We start from the raw sequence: 21,808 nt of genomic DNA on the forward strand, positions 1-21,808 counted from the left end.
CCCTCTTGGACAGAAAGCATAACTTGAATGCTGCACTGGGCCAGAAGGCCCTGAAGCAGTGCTGGAAAGAGAGGAAGCTGTTCTAGAAGAGGCTGAGGGATGTCCAGAAAAGAAGAAATGGCAGATGATTGTCAAAACCCAAGAGTCTTGACTGACCCCTTAACCAACTGGAAAGGGATAGGGAAAAATGAAGAGATAAAGTAACTTAACCTAGGGAAAGGGGTAGCAAACTGTCGGATAGAACTTAGTTTGTCTTGAAAAGGAGGCTTCTGAGATGTATGGGACCGAGCAGACTTAGCAGGGGGTACATGCCTAGAACCCTTTTTACCTTTAGGACGAGGGCAAGACTGCCTGCAAACAAAAGTAGATTTGGATGGTTAATTCCTCTGAAATTTAGGGATAAGAGAAACAAAAATATGTTTCAATTTCTGTAAGGCCTTACCTTTATCCTGGAGGAACTTAAAAAAGCTCAGGAGCAACCTTCTTGTTGGCAACACGTGTAAGTGTAGGGCTACCATATACATGGTCCTTGGTTCAAATACAGCATATTCCATACACTTTTAGCCCTGGATGAAGGCAGAACAGTATATACAGCCTATCCTGACCTAGCCAAGGTTTTTGACACAATCCCCTTACTCAGGTAGCATTGGGAAGCTCATCCAGCTGGGAATTAACCCATATGTCACCAGGTGGGTAGCCAACTGGCTCACCGACAGAACGGAGCATACAGTCAAAGTTGGTGTACCAGCACACCTGTTACCTGTGGTGTACCACAAGGATCTTTGCTGGGCCCCCTACTGTTCGGAATCTATTTCTCACAAGTCTAGGAGAAAATAGATGGTCTGTGGCTTATCAAGTTTGCTGATGACTGCAAACTGGGTGCAATCATCGAGTTCCCCAACAATGCTGACACACTACATGGGCTTAGACAGGCAGATGATTGATGCCTAAGCTACAGACTTAAAATAAATGCAAAAAAAGTGTCATCATCCCTCTCAGCAAAAGGGAAGTCCCTGCAAATTACAATATTGAGAGTACCCCCCTTAGCTCAAACCCTGTGGTGACAGATTTGGGAACACAGTTTGACAGCAACCTTAACTTCGATCACCATGTGTCCACAGTGGTAAGGAAGGGCATCTACATTGCACATTTCATAAGTAAGAGCACTGCATCCAGAGCCAAGGATGTTATAAAACTCCCCTGTACTCATCCTTCATCAGACCACTAAAATAGTACAACACACCCTTCTGTATGTACCTCACCAGACACCTGCAGCAGCTGGAGAAACCTCAAAGTTCTCACCAAGAAAATTCAGGCACTGAACACATGACCCACATGGACATACTGAAGGTCCCTGTCACTGTACTCTGTATCTTATAGGCTGCTGAGAGGCAACTTCTGCCTGGCCTACAGAGCAGTCTCAGACCCTGCCCCAATGGAAATGCTGCACATCTGCAAGTCAAATGGGACAAGATTCACTCACTCTAGGAATCCTAACCTAGCCTGGAACATTAAAAGCACATGCTAGACAGACAGATATGTCTCCAAGAGATTGCTACTCATCTGGACCAAACTCCCAATTCACGTAAAACAGAGCGCCTCAATGACCTTATTTAAACTTAACACAGAAAACTGGATGGGAAACTGTAAATTTACTGTGGGGGTATCACCTATGTCCCTCTTGGATACGGACAGTTGGTGCTCATCATAGAGTCATGCTGCAAATATAGACCATACAGCTTGGTCAATAACGGAACAAGGGTATAACATGGCTAAGTTTATAAATGCCCCAGGGCCAATAGTCTAGTAACCTCCAATGAACCTATGAACCTAAGCAGAGGTATCCAACAATTTAGCCTTAATGTCATTGGGTAAAGGCTGAAGATGAAGCCAGGAGTAACATATCAAAACAGAACCAAATGCAGCAGTCCTAGAAGAAGCATCAGCTGCATCATAACTACATTTAATAGAATAGTGAGACACTGAGAGGTAGAACCCAATAAAGAAAGGGTCGAGACCTTCCCTTCTGAATCAGGGAAGTCAGAAACTGCCTGAGAAGCTTGAGAAAGAAGGGTTAAAATGTGAAGTCTGATAATTGACAGCTATAAATGCCAGGGCAGTAGCAATATATAACTTTTTGCCTACCCGTTCCATGCCTCTACTCTCTTTATCTGAAGGAAGTAGTTTAGCAGATGGCAAAAGTTTAGACAGTCTATCAGAAGACACAAACACTACAGAAAGATCAGCAGGACATTTGTATAAAAATTTACAACCATCAAGCCCATTATAAAAATCTGTCAGGTTTCTTGGGGGCTGGAGGCTAAGAATCAGGGGCAACAGAGGCTGCTGAAAAGGTATCCAAGAAGGCAGCCAAGACTAGAACAGCAGAGGGTTTGGGAGACTCCATCTGCAGGTGTTCATAACGCCTCTTTTGAATATAAGAAACTCAAGAACAGTCTCATTTGAAATATTCCAGCATGCAAGAAAAAGTGTTCCCAAGGGGGAGTTGTTCTAAGGGAAAAACCGGAGTAATGGAATCTTCTTCCTCAGATCCATAATCCAAAGGAGAAGGAATTTGAGAAGAATATGCCAAAGACTCCTCCCCATATTCCAAATTCTCTTCAGAGAACTCCTGCTCTGTAGGCCTCTTAAGAGGAGTAGATGACCAGGGAGGAACAGACAGTCCCTGAGGAGGCTTTAAGACCATTAAGGCATTAAACAATCCCCGAGTAAGATTCTGCCATTCATGCTGGGGATCTTTAACAACAGGAGAAATATGCTTGTTTTTTTTCTTTTGAGGGAAGTTTGCCCGGAAAACCCTAACAGGTTCAGACCCTTGCCAACACTCAACCAACATGGTAAGAATCTTCGCCTGAATTAGGATTTCTGGTACCCTCCTCAGTCCCTCAGATAAAGTCAGCTGAACTTCCCCCTCAAAATATGGAGTGGATGTTTGTAAAGCTTCTGAGGGTGTGTGAGAAGTCGGTTCCATGCAAGCCTCCAACAGAGTCGCAGCAGAGGAATCCAAAACAACTGGACAATCCTATGCACTTTCACAAACCTCGAGAGAGAAGCAGACAACAGCTAAATTAGACACAAGTTTTTTGGTCTTTTTCTTGGCAAGCAGCTGACCCTTGGGATGGGAAGACTCTGCCATAGCACCCTGCACCAACAATTTTAGATGCTGGTTCTCCAGACAAATAGAGAAATAGGAGAGATGACTATGTAGAGTCTTAGGGACAAATGCTTGTCAGGCAGAACACTGCATGTGGTCGTGAGAAGCATTCAAACAGAAAGACAATGTTTATGACTATCTTTATGAAGAATCTGCTTCCCACACTGACATTTCCCCTTTTTGGACGACATGTAAATTCACCAAAATAAAAACAGAAGCAGATAAGAAGAAACCCCAACATGGCACTTATCTGAAACATGGCTTGGTAACTAACAGAAGAAGTATTCAATCCAATGATCAATGATGGCATTCAGACTGGTGGCAAAGAGGTTCTGAGATAAGTATGTCCATATGTCACCTTTCTGCCATACGCATTGCACGGGAGCACACCTGTAATGTATGACATCTATAAATTCCAAAGGTTTTGGTACGCTGGGAGGACATTGGGCAACCTTTGGCAGGAGATCCCTTATGTAAAGAATAATGCAACAGTGATACGGAAGGACATCATCAGACTTGAGGCTTGGATTCACAACTGGCCTTCTTGTTACTGTGATCATGCAGGATCACACACTGATTAACCAACCTCCACGTTAGAAGGGTAAGATGCCATGGCCAGTAGACAGGTACAAGAATAAAATTAAGTTTTTTTTGTTTTTCTTCTTTTTTAATTTTTTCTATTGGCACCAATTAGAGTATTATGTGGCTTGGAGGAAATACATACTTTCAATCTTGACTCCTGCTAACAGAAAAGAAAATGTTCACCCATAACCAGTTATGTGGAAGCCTGAAGCAACAGAGACAAGGCTGGTAATGACAGGAAAACATCTACCTCTGGATCATCCTATTTATCTGTTACTATTAGAAGGATATTTCTGTTTAGTTTCCATTTATGACAGCCTGAGATTTCCTCTGCAATTTTTTTTTTTTTTTAATGACTGAAGTTACTATAGCAGTATTACCTGGGGGATCCAGAAGGTCAGGAACAATTTTAGACATTTCACTGTGCAATGTGGATGTTATAATCCTTCCCAGAATACTAACATGAAAGCTAGAAAAGTTCTTACCAGACATACTCTGGTGCGAGTATAAGGGGTTATACATCCCTAATAAAAGTCTCCACTGCTAATAATCAGGCCGGGGAATCTCTTTTCTCCAACTGCATAGCTAAAGTCTGGAATACTGTACCTTCTAATACAATATCTACCTCAAATCCACTGCAATTTAAAACTTTACTAAAAACCCACCTAACCAAAAACTGGATATTGTCCATGTAGGGCTCCTGATTAATCCTGTATGTTTTCCTAAGCTGAATTTAGATGAGAGTATCTCTTAATAGTCATACACAAAATGTATGACATAAACAATACCTTGCATTACAATTCAGTAGTATATTTCTAATCAAACTAAGTGTCCTGCACTCTAGAATTTTAATCTTGTCTTGTATCACAATTTAGTATAATATTTCTAATTACACCAAGTGTTCTACATTCTATATTTCTATTTATGTTTTACTGTGATGCTTACATTCTATTGTACACTTGCTGTATTGATCTACTGTACTTGTATGTATTATTTGTTGTATTTTTTTAAGTGGAGCTTTTCTCCCCGGGCCTCCGCTGAAAAAGGACTTGAGTAGTAGGACTTTCTCGGTTAACAAACGTTAAATAAATAAATAAAATGAAAGGAAGGCTAACACAATTTCTGTAGAAAGGGCTGAAAAAGAGGAAGTTACTCAAGTGGCAAATGTATCGATGGCCAAGTATTCAATGCGCTGAACTGGGCACTCATGATGGGGATGGTAGAATGGGTAGGGAAAAAAGAAAATGGTTAAGGGTGGTGTATGAGAAAGATAAAAATGGTAAATGAAGAATTGTCAGAAGTGGCAAGACAGCAAAAGGGGAACCAAGTAAGGGTACCCTTCTGCTGCTACTTGTATTCATGTATGTTTCTGGGAGGTGGAAAGAAACTGGAGTACCTGGAGAAAGTCGCTAAAAACACATGCAGTGAGAACCAGTGATCAGGACTGCATCCAGAACCCAGGAGATGATACACAGATATCTTACCCAGTGAAGTACTGCGTTACTTTCTAATGTCGAGGTTGAAGTTGGCATCCTTAATCTGGTAAGCATGTCATCTCTGCCCTCTACAACTGTGCTCCTTCACAATGTGCCATGTCATGTGCACCAATACCACATCTCCCATTTCTCACTCACCTATACTTCAGTGACGAACTTTGGCTCTTCTTCCTCCCATTCCCTTTAATATCAAAGTAGCCTTTCCTATAGTATCTTGACTAGCTACCCCAGCAGCAGAGATCCACAAAAGGGCAACATAACCCGTCTGTTCCTGAAGTCTAATCTTCTAAGGTAACAGCCAGATACCTTAATGTCCATGGTTAAAGCCTTCTCAGGTTACAAATGGTGGTTTCCCTTCTGCCAAAACCATCACAGTCTTCTCGTTTCTGATCTGTGCATTTTAGAGTCATTCCATCAGTCAGTATTACAATTTGGGTTTATCAGAACCCAGAAGTACTTTACATTCTCTGGACTAAACATCAGATGCCCCTTCACAGCACACTCAGCAATGGCACCAGGGCTGACCACCATGTAACCCACTAACTGCCTTTTTCCTCTGACAGGATCCCCAGACTACAACTCTATGCTTTCTGCCAGCTGACCACCTTACTCCTCTCTGTCTTGTAAAGACCCTTCAGCCTGTCTCAATCCCCTGTATGTAAAGGACTGAGTCAAAGGTTTTACTAAAATCAGGATATACAAAGTTGCCTATGTTTCCTTTGTAAAGTTCCAGCATAACCAAGTCAGAAAAATAACTCAGAATGGCATAACCTTTCTTCTATAAACCCATGATGGTACTTGTCCTGTAAGTTACTGTTATCTAGGGAGACCAACTACCTAATCCATTTTAGCTACCCCTTGTAGACTGCCATCACATTGGCTTCTTTACAGCCCAACAAAACTTTGCTGCTGCTGCTAAACAGTTCTTTCAGGGAGTCTGTAACTTCACCCCCCAGGTCAGGGACAATCCTGGGGGATATGTAGTCAAGACACTACAAGCCTTCTCCTCTTAACCGGCTTAACTCCGAGTTTCCTTTCTAAAGCTTCCCTTGATATGTGACTGACTGATTCCTCCTTTCCTGGCATGCAACCTTCATTCACTTCTGTACAATTTTCTTTTTCCTGCCATAGTACATTACCACTAATTTACCTGTTAACTGCCCTTGCATCCAGTGGGTAACACATGGTATAACTCCAATCTCTTACTCTTTTCTCTTCTAGTTTAACTAGTATGTGTTAATGTCTGATGACTTTGGGGTTGCTGTCTTCCATGCATGCTGTACTCCTCTGTCCTAAAGCCCCCCCCCATTTTCTTGCCTTAACTAGCATTATTTCAAATACCTCTACCCTCCCTCTTCCTGTTAATTTAAAATGCCCAATTATCTGTCCTTTTTCATATTTGGCTCCTCCATTTTAACTAACTTATAACATTCATCACTGTTCTTTTTATATCCACATCTATGCACTGTACCTTCCCTTCCCCCAAATCAACGTGTTTCATCCTACCTGCTGTGCTACTGCCTTTAACTCCCGAAGTGGTCCTGACACCCTCCTTGTTCTACCATCAATCTATTCCACACTCCTTTCCACTTTAGTTTAATAACATACCTGTCCTGACAGAATCTGCATTCACTAAGACTGTTCTACCCAGAGGAGTGAAGATCATCAGTGACAAAGAGGTTTGGTCTTTACCATGCGTCCCCTCAACTGCCCACTATTTCAAATTCATATGCATCAACACACTTTTAGAAAAAGGCACTGCAGCTCTGGATCTTACTTTTACTTACTGGACTGGCAATCTGGCAATGGTAACACCTCAAATAGGTCACTACATACCCTACCACTTTCATCTACCATATCACTGATGACTAAATTGTTATGACAGGTGTGTCCCTCCTACCATCCAACAGGAGCTCTCTCACTTCATGGCCTGTCCTGTTTACTTTTATCTTCTTCTCACTGCCACTTATCCATGCTAATTGGACTTGCCTGTCCAGCTGACATTACTTGTAACTGAGCTTCTGATTACTAGAAAACTTCATTCCCCTTCTTTCTTGACATATTTACTGAGCTGCCTCTGCTAGCTCTCCTATCCACTCCTCCTGTCTCCACCACATCTGAAGGAGTGTCTTTTTCCATTTATACTCCTCCCTCCCTAAGCTCTCTTTAAGTAAAGCACTACCTCCTGCCTTAGTGGTTCCTAGTGGTATTTCTTTGTGTTGCCCAGTACCACCATTCTCCACTTTTGTTTCCTTGGCTTCCTCCCACCTCCTCTTCAGTCTCATCTGTCATGAAAATATATTTGTATCCCCCTTCAATTCTGTGTTTGGTACATTTGTTGTCTCCCGGTCTCTTCTGCCAACCTCCTCTTCTACATTTTTACTTATGAGATGTTCCTGTCGAGTCACAATCCCCTCTCTGCTTTTTCACCTCGTCTCCCTTTTCTCCATTCCAGCTAAACTCTCTTGCCTTTTCTACATTTTGTCCCTCATGTTTCTTCACAGTGCATGTACACTGGTCCTGTTATTCATGAAAATGACTGACACAGACTTCTAGCATCTCAAGCCTCATGCATGTCCTGCACCTGCCTTTACATCCACAGGTCCTCAAGCCCAACTACCATGTAACGTCTAGAGCACCTGACTTGTCCTAGTCCCCACTGGTTTTATTTCAATGTACTTTTTCGGTGTTAACTATTTAAATAGAGCATGTAGTGACTGAATCCTTCAGATCAATTCATAGTCTACTCGTGCTTCTATCGGTCTTCCCTGTTCTAAATCCTTGTCCATTGTCTGACTTGCTCTTCTGTGCTCTCCTATAAGCCCTGCCTTCTCATTTAATGGTCCTGAGCTGACAGTACTGCACATTCAGTGTAAAGTAACACGCTTTGGCACTGCATCTCTAGCAACTGGTTAGGGAAGCAGACAGTTGGAGCACCCTGCTGACTTTTGTTTAAACAACTAAGACCGAGTTTTATTACAAAAACTTAAAGATAATTTAAATCCAAAACTGGACTAAACTACTAACAATGGATATGTCACAGGAAACAAAAATACCGATACAGCTAATATTAACCCATGACTTAGCTAGTATCCTTTCACCAGGTTCTCTGCCAACCATCAAAGCCTCCCTCAATAAGACTCTGCCCATTTGTTTTAACATATTAGAAAGTTGCCCCATACAATATCGGGGTGGCAGCTATTTGTAGTATTCATTATCACACAGGCAACCATGGACAGGTGATTATACCCTCTTTGTATCAAGGAGTTTGTATGGGTGGTAAAACAAGCTACCTGCATAACTGTAGAAAAGAATAGCTGTGTAAAATCTTACCATACCCACAGATGTCCTTCTCTTCCATGTTGCAGTATTCTTGGTGAGGGATTTTACACATCAGGTGACCCGTACGTCGGCTCCTATACAAAAGCTTCAGCTTGGCTGTTGTAGTTGCGTGGGACATCACATGTAAGGCCATAAACCAGGGACCTTAAATGTGATGTCTGCACGCACAGATATCAGAACTTGAAGGCCCAGCAGGAGGGAGTAGCCAGTGATGTCAGTCATAGGGTCAAGGAGCCATTATGTTGTTACAGAAGTCACAGGATATGGTATAGCCCCCAAGAGATCTACAGATATCAGGAAATGAGATAGAGAAAAAGGATAAGGGAGTTTGGTGGGTTGGAAGGAATACTGCAATATGGAAGAAAAGGACATCTATGATTATAGTAAGATTTTACACAACTATTCTGTCCTCCTATTCCTATGGGAGTGGGAGAGTACCACAGCTTAGCTGGAAGGAAGGGTGGAGGTAGAAGAGGCTGATTCCACAAAGCCCTGCAGGATTGCCTTGACAAATCCTTCCCGTGCTCTGGAGACATTGTCTAACTTGTATTGTTTAGTGAAAGTGTGAATGGTGGACTATGTGTCTGCTTCTAGTATGGAAGCAGTGTTCAGGCCTTTTAAGAAGACTTTGAAGGCTGCCACTGCCCTGGTGGAGTGAGCTTTAACTCCCTGTGGGAGCTTTTTGCCACGGTGAGAATAACAAGAGGCAAAAGGCTTTTATAATCCAACATGTGATGGTTTGTTTGGAGATTGCCTTGCCCTGGGGTGGAAGGGAAAAAAAAAAGAGTTAATTGGATTTTTTAATGGACTTTGTTTTGTCTAGATAAAATCTTAGCTGTCTGTGTACATCCAGGGAGTGCAGTATTCTCTCACTATCATTGGTAGGAGAGGGGTAGAAGGTGGGAAGGTGAATAGATTGGTTTAAGGACAGATCATTGACCACCTTTGGCATAAAGGAAGGGTTAGCTCTTAGTGTTATCCTGTCTTTGTGGAAGGTAGTGTATGGGGGGAAGGTCATTAGGGCCTGTAATTCAGACACCCTTCTGGCTGAAGTTATGGCCACTAGCAGCACTGTCTTCCATGTGCACATTTGCAGAGTAGCCGCAATATCAAGTTCAAATGGAGACTGGGTTAATTTTGCCAGGATGAAGTTCAGGTCCCAGGGTGGTGGGATGGGTTTTCTTAGAGGTCTGATGTGTAAGACCCCTTTTAAAAATAGCTTCACATTGAGCCTGACTAGTAAGGGATGATCTAGTGGCAGGCAGGCTGAGATTTCTGAAAGGTGGTCTTTCACTGAAGAGTAAGAGAGTCCACCCTTTACTAGTTGACACACACACATGCAAGAATGGGGGGGGGGGATCTGTGATGCATGGATCCCTGCCCTTGTCCAGACACCATTTTGAAAATGTCTCCCATTTTATTACGTAAGACTTCTTGTAGGAGGTTTCTTGGCCTCCCTCAGGACTGAAAGCATGTCCTCTGAGTAGTGGTGCCTGAAGGAAATTAGGAGTTTATCACCCACAGTGTCAGTGACAATATCTGCAAGTGTGGGTGAATGAGGGTTCCCTTTAGTTGTGTCAGAAGATTCACCTTGTGGGGTAACTTGTGGTGATTGCCCTTGGCTAGATTGAGAAGTATGGGGAACCAGTGCTCTTGGCCAGTAGGGGGTCACCAACAAGATTTTTGGTTTGTGTCTCCTGATTTTCAGGAGGACTTTCTGAATTACTGGGAAGGGAGGAAAGGCATACAGAAACCTTCCCTTCCAAGAAATGCTGAATGCATCTACTCTCCAAGCTAGAGAGGAGTAGGTCTTGGAGCAGAAGGTCTGCAGTTGTCTGTTCTGAGGGGAGGCAAACAAGTCTACTTGAGGTGTGCCCCACCGATGGACAATGTCTACAAAGACATTCCTGTCCAACATTTTATTTATTTTATTATTTTACATTTGTTTACCGGGATAGTCCGACTGGACACAGGTCCATTTTCAGCGGAGGCCCGGGGAGAAAAGCTCCACAAATAATTACAATACATTCTCTTGGTTAACATTAACAGTTAGACAGAACCTTAGTTAATTAATATTAGTATGATATGAGACAGTATTCATGAAGACAGTTACAAAGTTAGTTACATTACAATAGTAGAATTGCAGACAGTTACAAAGTTAGTTACATTACATTAGTAATATTTGCAAGGTACAGCATATTTTAGTTCAGAGTACAGTATGTTTGTTGAATATGGATCAAAACAGTAGTTTGATCTGAGATTTATAGAAGTATTTGCTAAAATTTGTGCAAAAGGGGTAAGATGGTAGAGCACAATTGGTGGTATAGCTTTGTCCATCCATCCATTTGTGCTGTGGAGAGGATGTCCTGCTGAGAAAGACTGCTTGTTTGTTGCCCTGTGAGGGGATGTAGGAAACCTGCAGGGACAAGTTGTGTCGAGAGGCTAGGTCCCATATTAGTAAGGTTAGTCTGCAAAGGTGGTATGCTTTTGTTCCTCCCTGCTTGTTGAGGTACCACATAACTGTGGTGTTGTCTGTTATTATTTGGAGACAATCTAGTGGTAGGAATGGAATGAAGGCTTTCAGTGCTAGGACTGCTGTCATTTCCCTCACACTGATGTGTTTGTTCTTTAAAAGAAGGGTGCCACTTTGCCTGGACCCTGTAGGATGCCATTATGGCTCCCCATCCTAAATCTGAAGCATCTGTATGCAAAAACTGGTTTGGGAGAGGGGGCTGCAGTGGAAGGCCCGGGTTCAGCTGGACTTGCTGAATCCAGGAGAGTGATTTCTTGCTCTAGAGGATGTTGGTGCTGAAACCAAACATTTTTTAGATACCACTGTACCTTTCGCATGTGCATTCTGGCTAGTGGAAGTATGGGGATGGTGGCTGCCTTTAGGCTCAGGGTCCTTAGAAATTGCCTTGCAGTTATTTTCTGGGTCTGCAGCAGGGCTTTGAAATGGGAGGTCAGGGAGCTGACCTTGTCCTGGGGAAGAAAGGCTTACATTATGTCCGTTTTGATCCTGCAACCCAGAAATATTTTGTCTTGTTCTGGGGTCAAGGACGATTTTGGGAGATTGAGGGTGGACCGCAGACTTCGTAGTAGGCCCAAGGTGAACTCTAAATGGTTTAACGGGGTTTCTTTACAGTCTGCTAGGATCAAGATGTCATCTAGGTAGAGATAAATCTGAATCCCTTGTGTTCTGCAACAGGCTATGGCAGGTGCCAGGCATTTTGTGAACACTCTGGGAGCAGTGGACAAACCAAAGGGCAATACAGTACTGTGTTCTGCAACAGGCTATGGCAGGTGCCAGGCATTTTGTGAACACTCTGGGAGCAGTGGACAAACGGATGGAGGCCCAGCTGTGTCTGGTTCCCCCTCGACCTTGGCGGTAGCCGATGTCTGGGTTGGCTCCGGGAACTTGCAGGTCATCAACTGTGGAGCGGCTTCCTCAAAGGTTGCCGTAGATGTCGAAAGGTCCATTGGATGTCCCTCAACTCCGAAATCGGTAGCTGGTGGGGCATCCGAAAGCAGAGCAGCAGAGGAAGAGGGCCTAGGAAACTTGGCCTTCTTTCGCGGAGGTTTAGTCAAGGCCTCAGAGACGGGCTCCATCCTGAGAGCTAATTTTTTAAGCCATTGGTTTTCCAGGTAGAGATTAAGTGCGGCCAGATGGCTGCACAGGGTCTTAGGAATGAAAGATTGGCAGAAAGAGCAAGCATTGTGATCGTGCTCCCGGCCTAAGCAAAAAACGCAGCGATCATGCATGTCTTTATGGGGTATCTGGCACCTGCACTGGCATTTGCCCTTTTTTGCTGACATTGGCTAAGGATTATTACAACAAATCAAGCTTTAGCTAGAAATTAAAGAAAACCCCAACAGGGTACTTAGCTTTAAGACGTCTTGCGGTGAAGGAGCGAAGCACATGAAATGGCGGTCATCTGCAGCTGAAAAGTACTGAGGTCTGTGCGTGCAGACGTCACATTTAAGGTCCTTGGTTTATAGCCCTACGTGTGATGTCCCACGCAACTACAACAGCCAAGCTGAAGCTTTTGTATAGGAGCTGATGTATGGGTTGCCTGAGGTGGAAAATCCATCACCAAGAATACTGCAACATAGGAAACAGAAGAATATCACACAATGTCTTCCCTCGTGACTGCAACATAAGCCATCACCAGGATGACCCGAAAGCTTGCCCCTGAGAAATGCACTGTAACAGTGTCCTTCCTCAAGGGACTATGTGTATGCACCACCCTACCCACTCCATGATGGTCAGGCTAGGTCTTCCATAATCTATCAAGAGTCTGAGCTGCTAACTGAACTTGAGTAACTTGTGCCACAGTAAGGGCTTTATCCCGCTACATCACTGGAGCACATTCCTTAGGTGGAATCCTTTAACATGTATGTGTGCTATTGGAGGAGATGGGGGGCTGAGATGACTGCTGGTCTGAAGTCTATTTGTGCATGATGCACCCAATACCAAAAGTGTACCAAGGTCTTCTGAAGCTGTTTATGAGTTTGAATAGTTTGCATTTATCCACACGTTTTAATGCTTTTTAATAATAAAACATTACTAACTATGCACTACTTTGCTAAGTGATTCTCCCTACTTAATTTCCTAATGTTATGTTCCTCCACATATATAAGTTCAACCATATATTTCTCTATATTCAAGTGTTTAAAGTCTTGCTCTGTTTGATACTTTGTATATATTTTTATTTTTACATTTTTATCCTGGAAATGTTAACACTCATTTTTTGTCCTTAATTTCTATTACTTGATGTTATGATTTTGTATGTAAGCTTACGCTGGAGTTTTTCTCCCCGGGCTTCCTCTGAAAATGGGTACTGCCCCAGTCGGACCATCCCGGTAAACAAATGTGAAATAAAATAAAATAATAAATAAATAAAAGGTTTATACTAGTGTTGTTGTTAGCTTTATGAAATAAACTCTGCTTTTACTCTTTGCGTGAAATAAGCCTGAAGTTGAACTTGACTTCCAGCTTGATGGGGATGGGGTCCATTTATGAATAGACAGGCCAGAACAAACAAAGTCGGGCAGACTGAATTCAATAAGGCAGGAATGTCAAAGGTCTCTAGCTAACCAAGTTCGCAGATGAATGTACACTGAGAGCAGTCACTGAATCCCGCGAAGATGAGAGAACCCTTCAGGAAGGTCTAATACAGACAAATGCTTGATGTCAACGCCATGGCTTAAAACTCAGTAGCAAGAAATATATTATAGTACATTTTTGGTACTCTGCCACCCGAGGCATCTATGTCATCAATAAAACACCCTTAAAAGCTGATTCACTAATATGGGATTAGGGAACTAATGTAGAAAGTAATCTAGCCTAGTCTTCAATCAACATGTGTCCAAGGTAGTAAAAAAAAATCATTCTATGTTGCTCAACTTATAAGCAATGGCATAGCATCTAGGTCCAGAGAGGTCATCATACCACTGTACTTGGCCCTCATCAGACCCATCATAGAGTACAATGCCTCCTCCGGTGTGTACCTGACCAGACACATGCAACATCTGGAATGTCCACAAAGGTTCCTTAAAAAAGAATACAGGAAGTGAACACAATATCCTATGCTGATCACCTCAAAGTCTCTTTATTTGATGATATAAAGATTTCTGAGAGGTAATCTTTGCCTAGTATACAAGGCACCTCTGGATGATCTGATGAACCTTTTGCAAATCTGCAAAACAAACAGCATCACAACTATTATATTAAAAGACCTACATTTGTTTGCAACATAAACAGGAAATGTTGGAGAGAGAGAGAGAGAGAGAGAGATGTTTTGCAGAAGATTCCCTCTAAGCACCTCTTGGACAACTGGATGGTAACTGGAAATTCACTGCTGGTCAGGCTCCTATGTCTCTGATGGACAGAGGTAGTTAGTAAATCACCCCTATATAAATCAAATTAGTGGGTTACATCTGGAGTACACGTCTAGGCTTATAAGGATGGTTGTTAGCCTAGTATACACCTATAAACCTATAAGGAAGAGCTGTAAGCCACCAGTGGAGCTGAAATATTTTGGTATGGGAAGAGTACTTTAAGTGACCTGCTAAGACTGTTTAACAGGAACTGGCCCAACACTGTTTCAGTCCAAAACAATGCAGAAAATATTAATTTGTGGCTGTCATGAGGGATCAGGAATGAACTAAGACTAATCAATAATAAAGGGTAAATCAAAAAATCCTACTTGCTGCAGGAAGACAGGACAGCTTTTTGTGTTTTCAAATAACTCAAATGATCAGTGCATATGGTGATACAAAAACAAGCAGGGGTTACCCATTAGCTGTCTCAGCAGAGGTAATGCTAGCAGACTTCCACGTAAAAAGCTGTCAGACCTATGGAAGTCAGTTTATATCCAGTTTAATATACACAAGCTGTTAACTGGATATATATGAGGCAAATGGAAATATATATTTCAGCCTGTCAGAATAAAGCAGAAAGTCTTTCAGAACAACCTTTTTCTACTGCCTTTTATACAATAAATGATCTGAGGTCCTGTCAAAAACAACAAACCCTGCAGAGTGCGTGACACTAAGTATTAGAGGACAGAAAATCTGAAGACTAAAAAGACACATAAGGGTATTGTCTGCAGAGACCGTATTAATGATGATTAAAAATAAACAACCTGACTCATTTCAGAAAGAACTCTTGCATTGCTTTTTGTTTCATACCAGTACATTACCTGGTCATTTTCAGCTGTTAATTTTTTGTTCTCTTCTTTAAGCATGGTCCTCTCTCTTTCATACTTGTCTTTTAATGCCCCTAGAGCTTCATCCACTTCAATTTGTCTGTAGGAATTTCAATAAATAAGTCCATATTTTATTTAGGTCTGCATGTATATTTGATATTTCACAACAACATCTAACACATCATTATTCAGGAAAGACAAAGTTCTTTCACAAGAAGGAAGCCATAACTGCATAAAAACAGTGTCAGTACAGGAATACTGACACAAGCAATATATAAATGTGATTAATCCAACCTTCTTATTTTGATGTACGCTTCCACCTTTCTGTACTCATATATTTAAACCAGACTCTTAAAGAAAGTTAACAATAAAGCAAAGTTGTGTAAGTAAATTTACCATTAAGTTTTGTTGTGTAAGAACTTACCATAACAGTAGATGTCCCAATTGATCCTTGCTGCTGCATTCCAAACTGTTTGGGCTAGCTGTCCAAACAACCTGGACTTCTGGCCAGGATACCAAAGCCAAAACCTTCCATAAAGTCATATGTCCAATGAATGACCTCGCCTCAAAGGCACAAGGGTACATAATTGAATGTATGAGAGTGCATCCTCTCCTCAAGCCATCTCCGAGCCAGTAAGCCTAAAGACGTCTGGAAAAACAAAATAACTGTCAGGTAAGACTGGAGATGCAGAAAGTCAGTGATTTTTCTTGATCAATGAGGAAAAAGGAATGGGGATGGGTAGGGAGGAAAGAAATGCTGCAACAGTGACCAATAGGATATATACTGTTATGGTATGTTCGTATACAACCCTACTGTGTCCTTCCTTAGATCACTGTTACAGTATTCCAAACTGTTGGGTGATTACCAAAGCTTCAGAGGTGTGAAGACTGGTTGGAAGGGAGACAGGAGAAATGCCTAGTAATCCAGAGAGGACTGACCTGATGGAGGTGGATCTGGGTTTGGAAAAGGCATCCACTCTGTAATGTTAGATGGAAGTATGCAAATAAGACCATGTAGCTGCTTCTAAAGTTGTTCTAGAGTCACTCACCTAGTAAAAGGCTCCAGATGAAGCCACTGCTCTACTAAAGTGAGCCTTTGCTGGGGAGGGTAAGGATTTGCCATGCTGAGTGTAGCAAAGGAAAAGTATTTAGAGATCCAGATAGGAAACTCGATTTCAAAACAAACTGTTGCTAACTTGGAATCTTGGAAAGAGACAAATAATTGGTCAAACTAGCAGTCATCCTTAGTCTTAACCAGGTAAAATCTGAGCTGTCTATGCACACCAAGAGAATGTAGAATTCTTTTTCCCTTATTCTGTGAATTAGGGAAGATGTATGGCATGATTGAGAGGCAGTTAATTTACTACTTCAGGCATGAAGGAGGGATTGGCCCTTAAAAGCACTCTACCCTTATTAAAAATAAGGGAGAAAGGGATTGCCATACAGGTCTGTAAGCTTGGTGGCTCATCTGGCACAGGTGAGACCTATCAGAAGAATACTTTCCCAAGAACAGAATTTGAGAGAGGAAGTTGCTGCTGTTTTGAAAGGAGGGAGAGTCAGCTTTTCCAGCACAAAGCTGACGTCCCAAGCAGGAGGAACATTTCTTGGGAGGTTTCAGGTGCAGTACACATTTTATGAACTATTTAACCTCTAGCTTAAGTATAGCCTTCTCCAAAACAGAAACCAGGATGCAGTCTGACCATCTGGCACTAAATGCAAATAAAACCAAACTAATGTTTTTTCCCCTACCAAAAACTCGACTGACAAATCTACATTCACCATACAGAGCCAAAACAACACCCTCCTTGAAATCGTTCCCAACACCAAGCTTCTTGGCATCATTATTGATGAACTAAAATTTGACACCCACATCCGCTCCACAATGAAGAAAACCCACAAAAAGTTAGGTCTCCTCTACAGGCACAACCACTTCCTAAGCCCCTCTACCCGTCAAACTCTTGCATCCACCTTCCTACTCTACTCCCTTATATATGGTGCTCCTTTTTTCACTAATCTGGCCTTTGGTCTAAACTTGAATCCTGCTACCACAAGACCTCAAAATTTGCCACCAATTCAAAAAACTCATCCCACCACTGCCACTCCCTCCTTACCCTAAACTGGCTTGAACTACCCCAGTTACCTACAACTCACCATTGACCACAAGCTCATCTTTAAACCTGCCAACTTCCCAACTCTCCCTACGTCCTTAAAATCTTACATTCCCAACCGCGCACTCAGATCCAAAAACCAAAATCTCCTTCAGGTCCACAAACCTGTACAACCTCCTGGCCATCTACTGCTGTCCCAACTCCTTAGCTAAACAGTGGAACTTTCTCCCCACACAGCTATGCAACCTACCCATACAAATTTCAAATCTCAACTACTCTCTCATCTTTCTTCCAAATAGGAATGCCCTTGCCACACTCCAACTTAACCCTCCCTTCATTCCACCTTGCACTGACTCATCCAACTACCTCTGCTATTACTTCATCCCACCCAAAATAATCCCTACCAAAAATCTAATTTTCTCTCCAATATCTATTGTACTATACTCTACAATCTCAAAGATACTATTACCCTCCCCATGCATAATATTTTCCTAACCTACTAATGGCTAGTAGCTATATATTTTGAAATGTTAAACCTACAGTTGAGTTTATAACAAAAATATTCATTTTATGTAAATGTTGAAATTTCTGTATTGAATTATGTCTTTTCATTTTTTTTTTAACATTGTGACAAGCCAATTGCAAATATCATGGCGCTTATCTGTAAATGTTTAATTAGCTGTATAAACTGTGTCCTTTTGTAACATGTGAAATGTAACTTGCAATTATTGTGGAGCTTTTCTCCCCGGGCCTCCACTGAAAACGGGCTCTTCTTGGCCCAGTGGACTTCCCCGGTCATCAAACTTAAATAAATAAATACGGGCTATAACCTGCACAAGATATAACAGCCAGCCAGCTTCCAGTGCTTCAGGTTACCTTCCACACATCCAAACCATTAGTTAGCTTGAGCTGAGATGATAAAAAGGTTTATTAGGCAGTTTTGGTGTCAAACAACGCCTTCTGATCAGGCAGGCAGATGTTAGCCATCTTTTGGTAGCACCTGAAACTGAAAGTCATCCAGGCAGTTCAATGATTTTGTTCAGACGATCAGAATTTCTGAACTGTTAGGTTCTATCCAAATTTTTTTTCGATACGTACTCCATCCAAACAAAGTGTAAAAGAGGTTCAGACCTATTGCTGTAAGCTGGAAAACTTGAAGCTCTGAAGATGCTTTAGCTTAGATTTGGAGTCGAGGACAATGATAACAAAAAAGGTAAAGGTTGGTTAAGTAGGAAAAAGGGGAAGAATCAAAAGAAACAAAAACAGCAGGACAACTGAAGGCTTGAAAGGAGGAGACTCTTCTAGCTTATGTAATAGCTACCAAAAAGGCTTTTTTCCATGATAATAGGTTTTAAAGAACAATCAGCTGCAGGTTCGAGAAACTTTAGAATCAAAAGCAATGAGAACCTAAATTTGGGTTTAGAGAAGAGGCAAGTTAGAAATAGGCTAGCTAAAAAACTCTTAGCTAAAAGATAGGATGACAAACATTAGAAACCTGAAAATCATTGACATTGAACTTTAAGTGTAGATTTATCTTCCTTTCATTGAAGCCCAATATGTGAATCAAGGATGGAAGCTATGAGAAATCTCAGTCAGGAAGATTTCCTTGAGCCCAATAATTTAGCCTGGAATAAGAGTCAGTGGAAAGGGAAGTAGGGCTAAGAGGAAGGAACTGGAGGGTGAGATCTTTGGAGGGATACTTTGAAATTGAACCGACTGATGGATCAAAGATCTGGAACTAGGTCCAGAGAGCGATCAGATTTTCAGAGCGCGATCAAAAAGGAACCACACTTGTCCTCAAGCGACTAAAGAAACATAGCGATGTAGAAAGAGAGAGAGATCAGTGGGAAAGGAGGAAGGAGAGACAGGGGTCCCCGAGGAGCTTGACGATAGATTTCCGTAAGGTGACCTTGATAGGCAAAAAAGGACTACTGCCCTCTAAGGATACTCTGTCCTATGAAACAAAAAGCTCTCTGAGGACTATGTCCTGGTAAAGGGAAAAAAACAGGAAATATTTGACGCAACAAGAACTTTCTAGAGCCTTCCAGAGATCATGAGGGCGGCCTGAGAGGCAATTTGTCTCAACTTAAGAACTCTTTGATTAATTTGATAAAGGGCTTGAGTAGCTAGAAGGAACATCCATAATCTGATTCTGAGAAGCCAACTCTTTCATGATCTTGCTACGCCTTTGAAAGATTAGTTATTTGTGAAATTCATGTTGTTGATGTATACCATTTATGTAGAGGAGTTGAACCTGCATAGTCGGGAACAAGCTAAGAGAGTCTTGAAGGGCTGACAGCAGCAAGGCAACTCCATGATCTGCTATGTGCATGCATGTGATGTGCCCTGACAGTTTGGTTGCCATGTGCCTGGACCGTCCTGCCCTGATAACATCCCCAGTCAGATAGGCATCCCATAATTAGGGAACGGAGGAGGTGGAACAAAAGAGTCTTCCACTAAGACAGAGAGGTCAAGAGGGAACCCATGGATGAAGATTCCCGACTGATGGATGAAAATTGCTGAATGTGGAGACTATTGAGTAAAGAGCATCCATTGTAGGATCCATCCATTGGGGCATTTGTAATGGCAGATAAGGAATGGAATGAGGATCAATGCAAGCCCCTGTTCCCAACTAACCTAATCACGGAGACCTTTGTGGAAAGGAGGAAATGATTTCAATTTGTGAACAAATGAAATGGAAATTTGCGTTGTGAATGTCATGTTTCTCTTAAGACAATTTTATTTGTATGTATATTATACTATGCTGGTAAGGGATGTAGCAAGATCGCACACAGGGCTATTGAACCATTTCGCGAAATACCCAAATTTTTGACACAGAGACCACCATCTCACAGCCCTATAGCCTGGGAGATGCTTGGTGAGCTGTGAGAGTGAGGCGGGTCGCGGAAATAGAAATCACGAGAAGAATGGGCCATTGCTATAGTCCTGCCATTTGCATTATTTAAACACCACCGGAGGCAGTGTGAGACCAAAGGGCAGGGCCTGAACTGAAAATGACTGGCCAGTCTGAAGGAGGGATCTTCTGGAGGGAAGAGAAAGGGATAGGGTTGCAGATAGGAAATGAAATGATGGACCCATTTGTCTTGAGTCAGGGATAGCCAGGCTCTCGCCGACTTCGCCTTCCCCCGACTGCCTCTCTTTCATGTTCCGGGCGGGCACCTCAGGGATGCTGAAAGGGCTTGTCAAGTCCCTACTTGAGACCACTTTTCCACCTCTCTCCCCCTTGGGGTAAGGCCCAGAAAGAGTAAAGAAGGGGCTCGACTCCGGCAGAAGGGGTCTTGCCAGTTTTTTTACACCTAGTCAAGGTTATCCTGCCCAGTGGGATGGAAGGGTCAGCTGAATCCAGCTAGCTCCTCTTTAGTGCACCCAGCACCACCATAGCATCCTTCCACCTTAAGAACTGTTTGTCTGCTGGTGCTGTTATGAACTTTGGAGGGTCTCGGGGGAGGGGAGTGGGGCCCACTGAACCAGGACCCGCCCATGCCTTCTTAGCAACCACCTGCATGGGGGGGGGGAAGGGGGGGGGGGACACCCAGGAGGTGGGTTCCAGAGAAGGGGGAAATGAGACATCTTGATCATAAACGTCTGTGTCAGAAGGGAGATGGACTGTGGTGAGCCAATGTGTTTCCTGGCGTGATGGACCTCTTCGAGTCAATGTGTTTTCCTCTCCAGGGCCTCCCTCGAGGGCTAGAAATCCCCACAGGTTCCTGAGGATGAAGCTCTCTGCGGGGTGGGGAGGGGGGGTGGTCAGTGGAGCTGGGATGAGGGAGCAGGACTTAGCCGGGAGGCAACCGTGGAGTAGAGCCAGAGGGCGGCACAGACTGTGAGATTAGGCCTCCAACACACCAGACAGACCAAACCAACCCGCCCCGGGTAGAGCAGCTAAGAACCCCCACCGAGAGCTCGACCCTCCTCTCCGGGGTCGGTGATGGCCCCCGATCGGCCCAGCCCCCGGGCACCGAGGGAGCACGGGGGCTGAAGAGGGGAGGCACCCCACCCCCCCCGGACAACACCCAACCCGTCGAGTTCAACTATGTTCTCGAAAAGAAGAAAAGCAAGCAGACGAGCGTAGCCGCGACAATTGTATTGTAACTATCCGGCCCGTCCTTCTCGACCCCTGACGCGACCGGCTCCGAGCTCAAGAGAGTCACACACACACACCAACACTCCCTGTCAAGTTTAAATTATAATAAACTCACTAACTAGGACTTTTAAAAAAAAATTACACAACACACACACAGGAAGAGAAGAAAAGGCCTGTGCCGAGAGGGAACCTAAGGTTCTAAGAGGAAGAAAAAAAAAAATTTTTTTTTTTTGGATAAAAAAAATTTCTAACTAAAGGGAAAAGAAGTAAATATATAAAAAATTAAGGGG

General features: G+C 42.8%; 1 protein-coding gene across 1 annotated transcript in view; it reads right to left on the minus strand.

Moving 5' to 3' along the window:
* Positions 1 to 21,808, minus strand: part of LOC122803905 (serine/threonine-protein kinase MRCK beta-like) — a gene marked incomplete in the record, with an annotated part of 2,302,169 nt that overhangs the window by 697,336 nt on the left and 1,583,025 nt on the right. Inside the window, 1 exon segment of the mRNA XM_044073588.1 lies at positions 15,300 to 15,405. Within this exon segment, the coding sequence (XP_043929523.1) occupies positions 15,300 to 15,405 (106 nt within the window).

The sequence above is a fragment of the Protopterus annectens genome, chromosome 6.part0 (assembly GCF_019279795.1).
Source record: "Protopterus annectens isolate FY-2018-M chromosome 6.part0, PAN1.0, whole genome shotgun sequence".
Lineage (NCBI taxonomy): Eukaryota > Metazoa > Chordata > Ceratodontiformes > Protopteridae > Protopterus > Protopterus annectens.